This window comes from Pseudorasbora parva, chromosome 15, assembly GCF_024679245.1.
Source record: "Pseudorasbora parva isolate DD20220531a chromosome 15, ASM2467924v1, whole genome shotgun sequence".
Classification (NCBI taxonomy): Eukaryota; Metazoa; Chordata; class Actinopteri; order Cypriniformes; family Gobionidae; genus Pseudorasbora; species Pseudorasbora parva.
Window position 1 is genome coordinate 6,992,097 of NC_090186.1, and position 14,614 is coordinate 7,006,710.

General features: G+C 36.5%; 1 protein-coding gene across 5 annotated transcripts in view; it reads right to left on the reverse strand.

Moving 5' to 3' along the window:
• palld (palladin, cytoskeletal associated protein) overlaps positions 1–14,614 on the reverse strand; it is a 105,454-nt gene that overhangs the window by 35,944 nt on the left and 54,896 nt on the right. For 4 of the 5 annotated variants that reach the window (XM_067416912.1, XM_067416910.1, XM_067416908.1 and 1 more), the window contains 4 exons: positions 11,507–11,530; positions 10,294–10,413; positions 7,870–8,230; positions 4,478–4,513 (listed from right to left, as the gene is read on the reverse strand). In XM_067416912.1, the coding sequence (XP_067273013.1) occupies positions 4,478–4,513; positions 7,870–8,230; positions 10,294–10,413; positions 11,507–11,530 (541 nt within the window). The remainder of the gene's footprint in view (positions 1–4,477; positions 4,514–7,869; positions 8,231–10,293; positions 10,414–11,506; positions 11,531–14,614) is intronic. The other variant, XM_067416909.1, reaches the window with a different exon arrangement.

Sequence of the window (14,614 nt, forward strand, 5' to 3'; positions counted from 1 at the left end):
GAAGAAAAAGCTAAACAGTAATTTCTTTTAAGAAAAGCATCATGCTGTTTTACCTCAGATATTTAAGTGAATTTTAAACGCATCTTAAAATAAATAAATTAATAAATAGTATTGCATTGTGATCACTGGCTATTAAAAAGTCATTTATTTAAAATGAATGATAACATATAGTTGAATAATAATGTTTATTCATTTATAAACTACTGTTCAAAAGTTTATGGCCAGTAAGATTTTTAATACAAATGTTTAAATACAGTAAAAAATAAAATTTATAACAAACATAAATGTAAAAATAAAGTAAAACCTATTGAAATTGTGTTGTTCTATTTTATATATACATATTTTAATTTATTCCTGTGATGGCAAAGCTGAATTTTCAGCATCATTACTACAGGCTTTAGTGTCTTATATGCTGATTTATGCTGCTTAATAGTTTTGTGGAAACTGTGATATATTTTTTAGGATTCTTCAATAAGTTTAAGTTCAAAGTTTAAAAAAAACAGCATTTTTTTAAATGGATTGTTTTTTGTAACAATGTAAAAGTCTTTTGTCTAACTTTTGATCAATTTAATGTGTGCTCTCTGAATAAAAGTATTCATTACTTAAAAAAAAAAAAAACTTAAACCTAATGCTCAACGTAATTAATTGGTTTGAGTAGGACAAATTTAAATTAAACTAATTAGTTCAGTCAAATGAACTTTTATGAGTATGTAGCACTTTCTTTTACTTTCAAGTTCACAGAACTGATATACTTTAAGTAAACTGAACTGCTTCATTATTTTGAGTTTTATGAAATTATTTATTTTAATTTAGACGAACTTAAGTTTTACAGAAACAGGACTGGGATTTTTTTTCCAGCATGCTTTACCCGTGGCATTTGAAAAGGAGAGTGAATGCTAAAATGAAGTGTTATATAGTGTTTTCTTAACTAATTAACTAAAAAAGTTTGAGTTTTGCCAACTTATTTGGGTTTACACCAATCAACTTTTTTTTCTTCAGTCATGTCTCGCCTGGTGGTATATAGTCTTCGCCAAATGGTACTTTCAGTGTTTGTTTACTTCTCAAAAATCTTCAGATATTGGTGGTGTATCACATAATCACTACTGTGCTGATGCCAAGAAAGGATCCAAAACTAAACAGACAGTACATTTACGAAAACACACCCTGTGTTCTCATGAAGGAAGAATTAACGTAAATTTGATCCAGTGGAGAAAATATGCTTCAAGCACAAGGTTTTCAGAAGTCTCTCACACAACTATTATAATCCAGCTTTAATTCAAAGGGGCTTTGCGAAATGTCTCACTACCTTAGCACACACATTCATCAACCTACAGCTGATATCAGACACCACCTGCTGCGTATCTTTCATTTATCAGACACAAATATATACAGAAAATGTTCATATGCGACAGCAAGTATACCCTAGAGCATAATGCAGACAGTCTTCTCACTTTCTGTCCGTGTGATTCTTTACAAGCTCCAGGTGTTATCATTTCAGTGTGGTATGGACTTTACACACTGTGAAGCATGTTCCCATAAAACCCCTGTGATTTCAGCCCAACAAGATCATAAATCAGAGGTGCACAGATGCTCCTCTGAAAATAAAACTTTGCTGTAAAAGGGATTCACTTGCTCAGATAAATGTCACAAACTGAGTAATATGCCTTCATTATAAGCTTAATTTTATATGCCATATTCACCTCAAAACGAACCCACAAAGCCTTTCCTCTTGTTCTGCTGCAGATGGACGCCCACCAAACACCCTGTTCACACCTTCCTCTTTTTCAGCCTATCTCTCTGTCCCTTCCTGTGCTGAAGGACATTGGGCCCTGCCTATATCACAAGGGCCCTCCTGCTGTCACCAATGTCTGTCAAAACACACCGCCTGCTTTCCTGTATGTCGTGTATCGCCGCAGGGTGTAGCGTCAGTGGCAGGGAGAGCGATCAAGGGATCAAGTGTGAAGAGATTTGAACATGTTACTCAAACTACATAGTGCAAAGGTGATGTTAAACGTCCAAGGATGTTCACTCAACACTTGGTTAGAAACAATGAACAAGCACATGTAATGCCCCACCCAATGTAAGTTGAAATAGTTTGTATGAATGTAAGCTGAGTGAGTGTCTTTATGTGAGTCTTGCATTAAATCTGGCACCGAATGTCCTAAAATTTGGCTGAAAGTGAAAAATGAAAAGAAAAGAAAAATGAAAAGGACAGTTCACTCAAACATGAAACTTCTGTCATCATAAACTTATCCTCATGATGTTCCAAACCTGTATGACTTTATTTCTTCCATGTAACACAAAAGAAGAATTTATTTATATGCGTTCACAATGAATGTGAACTGGAGTATTCAAGCTTCAAAAATGTTGCAAAATCACCATAAAAATCATAAAAGGGGTAGCTTATGTGCTATATGTCTTTTAAAGTCCCCCTAAGGTAAAATACGTTTTTAATGTTTTTATATGTGGTGTTTTAATATGCTTTAAGACATAAGTCAGCAGTCCTCAAACATGCAGTGAACCAAAGACTGAAAAACACGGTTTGAAATCTACACGGTTTGAAAAAGACGTTAAAAAACTACCTTGTATCCAATCATGTCAACGTGTGGGCGGGCTTTAGCATATCATTAACTGCTGTGAATCAGGGGAGTCTCAAGAGAAGCCAGGTTGTCCTATATTTTTCTGTTGATATGAAAAATTGTGTACATTTACCAGCGGTTGAATTGCTTACGATGCATATTGTGATGCTATGATGAACTATTATGCCTTTCTCTGCTGCTGTTAAAGCGTTTCTAAGGAAGCTGATGTTCAGAAGGCAGACTGAGATGGCGAACGTTAACATGGTTTGTGTAACATTAGCAACACATTATTAGCTGTTTGATAATGTAGTCAAGCAAAATGTTAATCATATTAATTACCTTTATGTGTCCGATGTTGTAAAGAGTTTGGTGCAGCGTTTACCTCCTTAAGTTGGTGACTGTATTTCTGAGCTGGTGTGAGTGAGTGGAGGCAGGGATAATTATCATATTCATGAAGCAAGTGTTAGAGTTACATTCAAGCCATTTTAAGGTATGAATCATTGTTTTCACAGGAAAAATGTTTAAATATGTCATGTTGGTGATCAAAGATGAGTTTTAAGGGACAGAATAATTGACTATAGGGGGACTTTAAACACATCCACTAAGGTTTTGTGATGTCACAAACGATTCATTGATCAAACATACTTCTCTCATGAACTCTTTGATTAACTTTTATTCATCACACAAAGGTTTTGTAAGTCTTCAGAAGACTCGTAATATAGTTCATGAGTCATCTACCACTTGATCATTTTCATCATAATACATACCTAGTCCTCATTTATTTTCATGATATGGAAAAGAGTAGCTGGAATATGTTTCTAAAATGTACCTTTTGTGTTGAACATAAAAAATGTATTTAGTTTTGGAACGACATGAGGGTGAGGAATTTGTGACAGATTGTTCATTTTTGGGTGTTCATTCAAGATGGACAAGATATATGAAGGGAGAAATGGTTGAGAACAACATATTTGCAAGCAAATCAAACTACTGCTTCAAAATAAAGCTTTTTAGTAGACAGCATCAGATTGATTTTATATTTCAGTTTATATGACATGCATCATATCAAAGCATTACTGTTATAATAATGTCCAAGGCCTGTCGCTGAAACCTGAGACCAGGTGACGTTTATAACCCTAGTTCACCCAAAGAACACGACTAGAGCTGCAAACTCATATTTTCCACTCGTCCTCTAATTGCTTTACGGCATTTCGGCAAACAACATAATCACAGATGTAATTGATAAATCACCGTAACGCTGAAATAAAGTTGAACTAAAGGAGAACTCATATCACAGGGGACCTGTAAAAGATAAATGTCTGCAGCTTCAACCTGGTCTTAAATCCCCACTTCATCATTCAATTCAACGCACTAATGTGAACGACAAGTATGGGAATATCCAGAGGAAATCAGCTGGAATGTGTAAACGTGTTTGGAGGGTCACAAGGCAAGGTTCAGGTCTGTTTGTACCCGGAGGATGCTGAGGGACGATAACATGCCACACAGCATGTAGAAATGACCTCTGGGTAATTATACAATTATGAAATTCCTGTTTTTACAACCAAATGACATGAAGAAGTGACTAATGCTGGGGAGAGAGCAGTTGTTTTTGATGGGGGAGGAGGGTCTCATTATCTGCTCCCCTGTTGCATTGTTCCTCGCGGTTGATTTGTGACGTTACAGTGGAAAATCTTTTGGGGAAGCAGCTTTTTAAGGCAATAATTTGCAGAAGCTCAAGCAAAATCAGGGTTTTGCCAAACGGCATGCCATTTAAACCTCAGCTTGGACTTCGTCCACAACTTGAAACAATATTCCTTTCATAGCTATAACACATGCCCGTCAAACCCACGCACATATGCGTTATTCACACTCAGGTTGCATCAACCTATTCTTTGTTTTACCTTTCGTTTGAGAGGTCGTCTGCTTGCTCATTTGATCTGGAATCACAGAACGGATGGGGAGATGTATGGAGAAAAGACACAAATAAAACCACAAGGACTAAATGTTAGCCTGTACGTGTACAGCATGTACACAATTCAAAGCTTGTCATTTGCATTATTTAGTGTGTATGCACTAACAAGAACGCACACAATTGACTTTTTTCTTTTCTTTCTTCCCAACATCCACCCACTAAACACACATGCTACTATTCCAAGGTTGTAAAGAAGACAAGGCATCTGCATTAAATAGAAATCAGCCAATAACCATGGAGGCAAAGTCTTTTTCAGTCCTGCAGGTATGACCACAAGAGCCTATAATGTCATTCACACACACAAAAAAATATTTCAATGCTACACACAATCCAGACAAGATTACGGAGCTGAACTACATTTATATAACTCTGACTCTGCCTAGAATAAACAAAGAAGCCCTCCCTCTGAGACACTTTTCCTTTATGTTGCTGCAGTTCATATTTTTATCCTTTGATCATAGCCAGAAAAAAGCTCATGTATGCTCTTTTACTTTCCTGTAAACTAAAGTTATTGATTAATATGGTAAACGTTATGTTGCTTGTGGTTGCAACATGTCATACACAGTTTACATCATTACAACTGGACCTCACTATTTTAAACAATGACCGATACTGTTTTTGTAAAATATTTGTTGTTTTAGAATATGTAGTGCTGGTTATATTACTAGTGTAGTCTGTTACTGATTATAAATTACATGACAAAAAATGTAGTTAGTAATGTAATCCATTACATTACATATTTAAGGTAATGTAATCTAACTACTTTTAGATTACTTTTGACCTAACTTTATCACATTAATTTGAGCGGAGAAAGAAAATATATTCAATTCTTTGTTTTTAACAACACGAAGTCCATTAAAGGCACAAATATCCCAAAACCACCAGAACATTCTTATATATTTTGCTGACTTGTGTACTTACATTATCATAAATGTTTCTAAGAATGTTTAAATCCATAGAAATCATTGTTATACAATACCAATGTACTCATTAGTACTCATACTAGTACATGGTACTAGTATTAGTGAGTACCATGTTTTACCATGCCTAATATCGATCTAGTTTACTGCAGTGTGAACAAATGTCTCATAGTAGCCGCCGAGTGAACGAACTAGCATTATAACATAACATTCAACACACTCAAATGTATCTAATATGATAAAAAAGCTTTGCATTTTCCCACATACGCACGAGCAGAAGTGGAAAAAAATTACATATTTGGACTATAAAATGATGAACTGCATGAATTGGACATCAAGGCCTGTGTTCTGTTCGTGCTGCGCTCATCTAATGAGAGACACAGTGTTATCCTAGATTGTAAATAACTGTTACAAATGTTTATTTCCTGCATTTGTGATTTTAGTCACAGTCTGGATTTCTGTACATACTACATGAGTTAGGGCCAGTATAACAGGGATGGTCACTGGCATGTAAGTACTGGCTTGCCCTGCATGCTAATGTTGTGCCCTTGGGCAGTGTACTTAACCTTATCTTGACCCTAAATTTAGTGATGTTGTCTTTGAAAACTGGAACAGTGCAAGTGAGAGTCAAATTGCACCCGCTGAGTAATCTACAGCCAACAACCTTGAGGCATTGAACATTACACCAAAATCCACTGTCAGATCAGTGCTCGCTATAACCAATGATAAATGATAATTTAAAAAAGAGCGCAGTATAAGATACATCTAATACAAAAGATCCTTCTGAAATCTGGCTGGAGTCATAGCACAACTGCTGACACATATGCAAACACATACCGCACACATCTCCCAGTGATTTATGGCACGCAGCAATGCCCGGCCTCTGACATGGTGATAAAGGGACGGAATGCATTTGTTCTCTAAGTGGGGCTTTCCCATTAAACCACCTACTGACATACATCCAGGCAGCTGGGGTAGTAAATCACCACAGAAACATTGCCACTTTAGATTGATCAGAATCTGAGTCTATTTTATGTAAAGTATAATGTATTAAAGGGTTAATTAGTTCAATTGATGTCTTTCCTGGTTCGGTGGAAACACGCCCCATAATCACAGCCCAATGGAGCAGTTTCAGACTCATATTCAGACTAGAATTGAGTATGACCACGTCAGGCTACTAAAATCTTACAGTCACATAACAATGGCAGATCTTATTCATACTACACACCTGCATTCTTACCGACTGCAGACTGTACACTACCATTCAAAAGTTTAGGGTCTATAAGACTTTTGAACAGCAGTGTTCTTTATCAAGTACTTCCCTTTTACTCATTTACTCAGCATAAATGTATTAGTGGGAGGGACATTTTAGTTTTAGGATGAAAATCAGTGCAGGATGAGTCCCTGGAAAACACTGTACATTTTAAATGAGTTTAACTGCAAAAAGTACTTGCTGAACATAATAAAAATTCAATGACTTCATAAATAAAACACTAACATATTTTCCACCACAGTAACTTTCCCCACAAACTAGAGACTTGTTTCGGATCTAAATGAATTACCGGGTAAAAATGTCCCCCTCAGAAAGTCCTTGCTCACGGGGTAGTACTTTTTCAAAGTTCAGGAATTTTGGGGGGTAGGACTTGAGCGCATAACATTCTGATTGGTTGAGTTTACGCAGCATTTAATTTCAACCACCATTTTTAAAAGTCTACCGCAGTGTGTGCGGTAAGAGTTGTATGCTATTCAAATCAACATTGGAGTTCAAAAAAGAATAGTTGCGCGCAGTTCTTCATCTCCGGACTAGTCTTCACGGCACTTTACACCATGATGGAAACACAGACAGCTATAGGTCTGGGGCGAAAAAATTGCTGAGACAAATTGTAATTTTGGCGGAAAAGTTCATTTACCGCCTTAAAAAACGAGAGTAAACTCAACTGAACACGAGTAAACTCAACTTAAAAATAACCTTTGTTTCAATTTACAAATAATCAAAGATAATGGATGTTTGAAGTATAATTTTTAAAAACGTATAATCCAAAGCTTGTCATGACAATTGGAGTTAAAGAGAAGAAATAAGTTCAGTTTACTTAATGGGGCTGATTTTACCGGGTTAGATGCGGTCCTGTCTGAAAACTTCATTCGCCTACCCTAAATCTAATCCTACCCTTAACTTCTAAAATCAGAGGGAAATTATCTGTGAATAACGCTGATGTAGAAGCACCTAACACTGGTTGTAAGCCTAAACTTGATATAAACTGTAAATGTCAAATCTTCAATCCCTCAAATCGGCTGAATGAAATTTGTTTCCAAAGTCAACAAAGATGTTGATCCAGGAACATGTTGTACTTGGTAAAATCAGATTCTGTGATGATGCACAAGATTCAGCTGCAGTACTCACAGTTTAGGTTTGGGTTTGGTGGGAAGAGGTGGAGCCTTAACCGCTGAAGGTGATGGAGGTGGAGCCGCTGACGGTAGATTCTCATCTAGTGGCTTGTTTAAGGTCTGGCCATTTTGTAGAGGTCTGTTGGGTAGACTTTCAGGAGGCTCTTTATCTGTGGAGACCTGAACAGGCAGTGCAGTGATGCTGGGCCAGATGTCCAGCTCATTGATCTGGAAGGCCTCAGCACTCGGTGGGGTTTTGGGTGGGACTTCCAACAAACTAATCTCAGTGGGTGGAGGAGGTGGAGGCGGGAATGATTGGTTGTCCTTAAACACGCTTTCGTCACCGGATACACCGTTGCTGGGCAACTCTTCTGCAACTACAGATCCAAGATAACAGAGGACTTACTTAGACCTTCAATATAGGGTGAGAACAGTTTTTTTTTCCTCTTAAGTGAGTGACGAAATCTAGTTGGCCCACATTACAATCCACTTCTGTGGAATAAGTAAGGAAATAATATGGTCTGAGTAACCAGTGAAATCAGTTTAAATTTTTTTACTGTAACAACAGTTTTGACAATGCTTTAATGCTCATTGCAAAACACCAACACACCTACAGTGGGACAAAAACCCTATAATAACTTATGTATAATCCTGGATCAGCAGTTAATCCACAGATAAAATGTAAACCTTTATCAGACATTAAATCTGGCCGAGTTTGTCTCAGATTTACTTAAAAGGCCTTGTGGTAAACTTGGGGCTTGAGGACTCCTGGAAATATGAGTACACCCACTCCATCACATTGTATAAACATTCATCCTCGCCTGCCTTTGCCATGTGACACACACACACACACACACACACACACACACACACACACACACACACACACACACACACACACACACACACACACACACACACACACACACACACACACACACACACACAGATATCAGCACACACTGGATCCTCTCTCCTCACCCCACACTCTTGGAGTGATGTAGACAGGATGTGAGTGGTTGACCTCATGCAATTGACAAATTTCAAGATGTACCACAGTGGGCCCCATAAAATGTCATCAGACGATCACTGATGGAGATGCTATGCCTTTTTTGGAGAGGGTATTTTTTGTTACTGCTTTGTAAATACATTGTCATTACAAATCCTGTGTTACATCACCTAAATGTACTGCTAAACATGAGAGGTTGCTGTAATGTTGAAACTATTAAGTGGCTGTTTACTTTGGTTAATTGTATTTGTTTTCAGAGGTTTATCCCTTGGTCTCTTTTCAACCCATGTCACATGTAATACACTCAAACAAAGGAATACTTGACACAGGGCATAAACAGGAGACATTCATGTTGTGCTAAACTCTTATGATGTAAACATCACCAAATTTTGTTTAAATAATTTGTGATTTATGCTTACAAACTTAGATGTATATCAAGTCTTTATTTTACAAATATTCTTTCTTTATTAATGTATATGCACACATACGCACAGACACACACACAGAAACTACTGTTCAAAGGGTCAGTAAGATTTGGTTGTTTTGATATTTATAATTTTATTCAGCAGCAATGATGCATTAAATTAATCAAATGTGACAGTAAAAAAAAGTAGCACTTCAAATAAATGCTGTTTTTATATTCATCATCACAATTTTTAAAACTCAATTTACACAAAACTATTAAGCAGCACAACTCATTTTGACATTGATAATGATAAGAAATGTTTATTGAACATAGCATATGAGAATAATTTCTGCATGATCATGTGACACTGAAGACAGAAAATTCAGTTAATTTATCACAATAATAAAATATTATTATTAGTTTTGTAAAATTGTAATAACATTTACCAATATTACTGTTGATTGTATTACTTACTGTACTGCTAAAATAAATGCAGCCTTTGTGAACACAAGACAACTCAATTTTTACTGACCCCAAACTTTTGAACGGTAGTGTATAGATTTAATTTAATATAGATATTTGAAAAACACTTTATTTTAGGGTTTAATTCTCACTATTAACTAGTTGCTTATTATGATGCATATCACCAGGATATTGGCTGTTTCCTTACATTAAAACGCTACAAAAACTACCTAACTAACTTTTAATAAGCAGTAAATTAGTAAATTATTAATTTATTGAGTTTATTGGGAGTTTATTGAGGCAAAAGTTGTATTTAATAGTGAATGTGTTCCCCGTGTTTTAGTCATATTTTTTATATATGACTGTTTGATCACTGTTTTTTTTTACATGTACATGTTAGTTGAGTCTCTTTGGCAATGAAAAGAAAAAAAGTTAATCTAGCGTGACAGCCGACTCCTGGGGGTTGAACTTAAACCTCCTTCTACCCCAATAATACTTAAATATTTCCATGGCCATGAACTTTGATCTCAGATATAGTTATTGTAGACAGTTTTTAAACGCACCTGGTGTGACAGTGAGCTGTGCAGTGCTGTTAACTGAGCCGTATTGGTTGGTTGCAGTGCAGCAGATTGAACCTCCGTCTTCAGGGAACGCCTCTGCAATTACCAGCGTGCAGATTTCCTCTGCAAGACCAATCACAGGAGCCATCAAGAACAAATGCAATACCAGATTAGAAATGGACTTAATAAATTACATGGTGATATGCACATAAGATTATATCATTATAATGAATTTAACAACAGTTCCAAGCTACTGTAACTGGCCAGTTTCACAACACAATCTACTGCAGCCAAACAATGCTATCTCCAGGAACGTGAGAATCACATAAATATTGCATGTAAGGAGGAAAGGATGTAGACAGGTGATAGAAAATTAGACAGACAGGTGTGGTGAATGTAGACAGGTAATTGATGGTTACAGAGGTGATTCAATAGCAGAGAGAAGTCTGCTCTCGCAGACACGTGTGTCTCATTCCTTTTCCTTGTTTCCTATGAGGTGATTCAGAATACTACTTTGGGAGATAGCAAGAGCCGTGACCCCTACACACTGGGACACTGACGACTCAATTACCCACAACATTATTAAAGGTTTACGGGGCTCATATTAAAATGCAGATGGTATTTGTCAAACACAACAATGTATGACACTCATTCCTATCATTCATTTGTTTATCTTACATTTTCCATTATGAAATAATGGTGCTCACTTCCCTTTTTTACAAAATTTCTGGTAAGTGTATTGAGTGGCAATATTCGTAGAGTTTTATGCAATCTGGGAATTTCTATGGAGAAAGCTTTTGAATGAGACAGGTCTAGATATGAATGACTCCCCCTTTGGCAGTGCATTTCCTACTAAACTAGTGAGCATATTGAGACACACCCAAAGATAGAAGTGAGAGTTATTACTCTTAGTGCAAGAAGGTGAGCCATAGTCGTGTACAGATGAATTATGTGACACATAGGAGGTTACAGCCCAGCTGTTAACATACATTTGCCGCTAGCCGTTTATTTGGTCTGTTATTCAGAGATTTTCACATTATTTAGGCCATATTGCATAGTGACAATGTCATGTCATACACATAGAGCTGTCTGACAGGCTAAAGAGAGACTTGTCATCTTGCTAAATCCATATGTAAACATGAATCTGAAGGAAAGTGTTTTATGAAAGAGTGGAAAGAGTGGAAACTGGAAGCAGGAGTAAATAAAAAACACTCACCGGGTTCTGCTGCTGACCTTGGCTCTGATGAAAGAGGGATATGGGAATTAAGAAAGAAAAACAAACACCACAACAAATCACTACATACCAGTGCACCGATAACCAGAGGTAAAAGTTACTCAAAAAAGAAACATTCTGACAACATTTATTAATTGTACGATGTACACTCAACGGGTGCCTAATATCACTCACTCGTTTTCATTCACTCCGACAAGTGAACTATATAAGTAGACTAACATAGGGAATAGTTAATGAGGGTTTAAGGTGCGATTTTGGGTGAATGATTGAAAACGAGTGAGTGAATTCAAACAGCTGTTGAGTGTCCATCGTCTGCACACTCGTTATTGCAGTCAAATGTGGGATGAAATGAGTGCACTCGATAATGTCCACTATGGTTTAGGTCACCACTACTCTGCAGAGGTGGAAAGTAACGAATTACATTTACTCGCGTTACTGTAATTGAGTAGTTTTTCTGTGTACTTCTACTTTTTTAAGTAGTTTTAAAAATCTGTAATTTTACTTTTACTTAAGTACATTTTGATCAAAGTATTGTACTTCGCTACATTTTAAACCACATCCGTTACTGAGTAAAAATAAATCATTAATGCAAAGAGAGGAGGAAAAAGACCGCGATCCGGAAATGACTAATATTGAATAGACGGCGCGGGGCGCGGGAGAGAACATGCGCGCAAATATCAGATGGAGACGAACAAGACAGACGTCAGTGACGCAGACCCAGGTGAAAGCAAAACGCCGTCGTGAACTCCTGGCTAGTATGGAAATACTTTGGATATAGAAAAAAATAATGTGGTGTTGTCCTGGAGGATATCAAATTTGCACAAAATGTGGATGCAAACGAAGAAACACATAGAACATGTTCGGGCACACATCCCTCTGTGCAAATAAAGGTATGTTTATAACTTAGGCCGATTGATTTCTGTGACGCAGAGGGAATCCCGGAATCCAGTCATGAACATTAACTTTACATTATAACGTAGATTTGGTGTAATACACCACGCAAACTGGTGGATGAACTAAAAACTCGAATGTAGAGCTGTAGGCCTTAGAAATAAATCAAATCGCGACATGGTCTGTGAACATTAAAGCACAACATTTGTAACGCTTGTGTCCGGGTGAAAAATGCGGATAGCTCACTTAATATATCTGGAGTGGATGCAAACACGGAGGCGATTGACGTCAAACAGATCGCGCTTTATTTCCCGCTGAACTCTCATCACAAACTCCATTTCCGTCCACAGCATTACTTAATAAAACAAAATAACTGACTGTTAGCAACAGAAAAACAGAGAATAATCCCCACACATGGGAGCTCAAAACTCAGTGCGCACATACACAAGATGCAGAACTCGTTTTCAGGGAGCGCGCGCAGCTCTTAAAGGGGCCACACTATATTTCTACTCGTTACACATTGAATGCTATATGAATATATGATCTGCTTGTTCTCTCTCTGTGAATGAGCTGCTCCGTCTACTACATATGGACATTATTCTTAAACATTTTTACGAATTAATGATAAAAAATAAGTTGTTAATCTAATTCATAATAATTTATTGAATTTAGTTTATTAGACATGTTTTATTGAAATTTTGATAAACAAAATAAACAAATGGTTTTAAGTTTGTTATAATAAAGCATTTGTTCAACCAAATAAAAAAAAGACCAATCTTCTTCATTCATTTAACATCATTTTAACAAGTGATAATAACCATCATTTAATAATAGGTACAGTAAATGTTTAATTGATGTTTTCTGAGATAGTTGTCATATCGTGAAAATCTCATTCTATCACAACCCTACAGGGTAGAGTCCCCCACCCCCACTGTTAAAAAAGTAACTAAGTAACTTTTACTCTGAGTACATTTTAAATGAGCTACTTTTTACTTTTACTTGAGTACTTTTACTAGACCAGTAATTTTACTTGTACTTAAGTAAAATTTCATTGAAGTAACAGTACTTTTACTTGAGTAGAATATTTTGTTACTCTTTCCACCTCTGCTACTCTGGCTGTCCCCTCAAATAATGCCCTACTTGAGGGTATGGGGGCCATTTCAGATTCAGCCATGCACATAAACTACGAAGGAAACACTTTTAAAATCACATATGATTGGATAACTGGCCTAACCAGCAGACCAATCTCATTGCAAATAATCTCAAATGCTTTTTTTTAGTCACTCCGAAATGCCTGAGCCAAAGTCTGTCATTAAAATGATTTGGTATAATTACCTCCCAGAACTGATCTCACATGATTGCGTTCCCAAACATTAGGCATCTGTCTCTGAGCATAGCATGACATGACAGTGTTTGCTATTGCGTTTCATCTGCATGCTCTGAAGTCTTTTATGATGTACGGAAAAGGCCTGCAGTGGCCTCACCAGTTCCAGAAACTTTACATTTTATTAGTAATACTTTGCGGCAGGTTTCCAGGAAGTGACAGTTCTTTTTCTCTTAAACATGGGATGAAAACGGTGCTTTAAGAACATTTTTTTTGCAAAAGTTACTTTTGATAGCAACATAGTTACTGGTTGCCACATCTGTAGATACACTAGTAGGATAGTGTTGTTTGATGATGCAAAGAGTGAAAATCAGACACATTTATTATCGTGCTTTACCGACACGTGAAAAACGTGCATAAACATCAGTATGGCATACACAAGATGGAAAGAATTCATGGTAACACTTTACAAAATGGGTGCACTAATTTGCATTAAATACTAACGCATAGATAATCACAAGTTAATGTATGACTCATGAAGGAATAAACCATTTATTAATGATTACTGCATCAGCAACTGATGAAAATTCTATATTATAAATAGATTAAGTCATATTTTAAATAAATGTGTCAGCATGTGTTAATTCCCTGATAACATTACTAATAACTAACATTGTAAATTCATGTGCTAATTCCCACAATGGGTCAAAGCCAGGCATTTCAACTAGCATTTTCAACAATTAGCTAATGATTTGCAAAGGTATCATTATGTTATGACTTTACTTGTTGAGGCACATGGATGTTAACTAATTCAAAATGGACTCAAAACCCAAAACCACAATTACAAATTACTTAGCAATTAGTTAATAGTCATG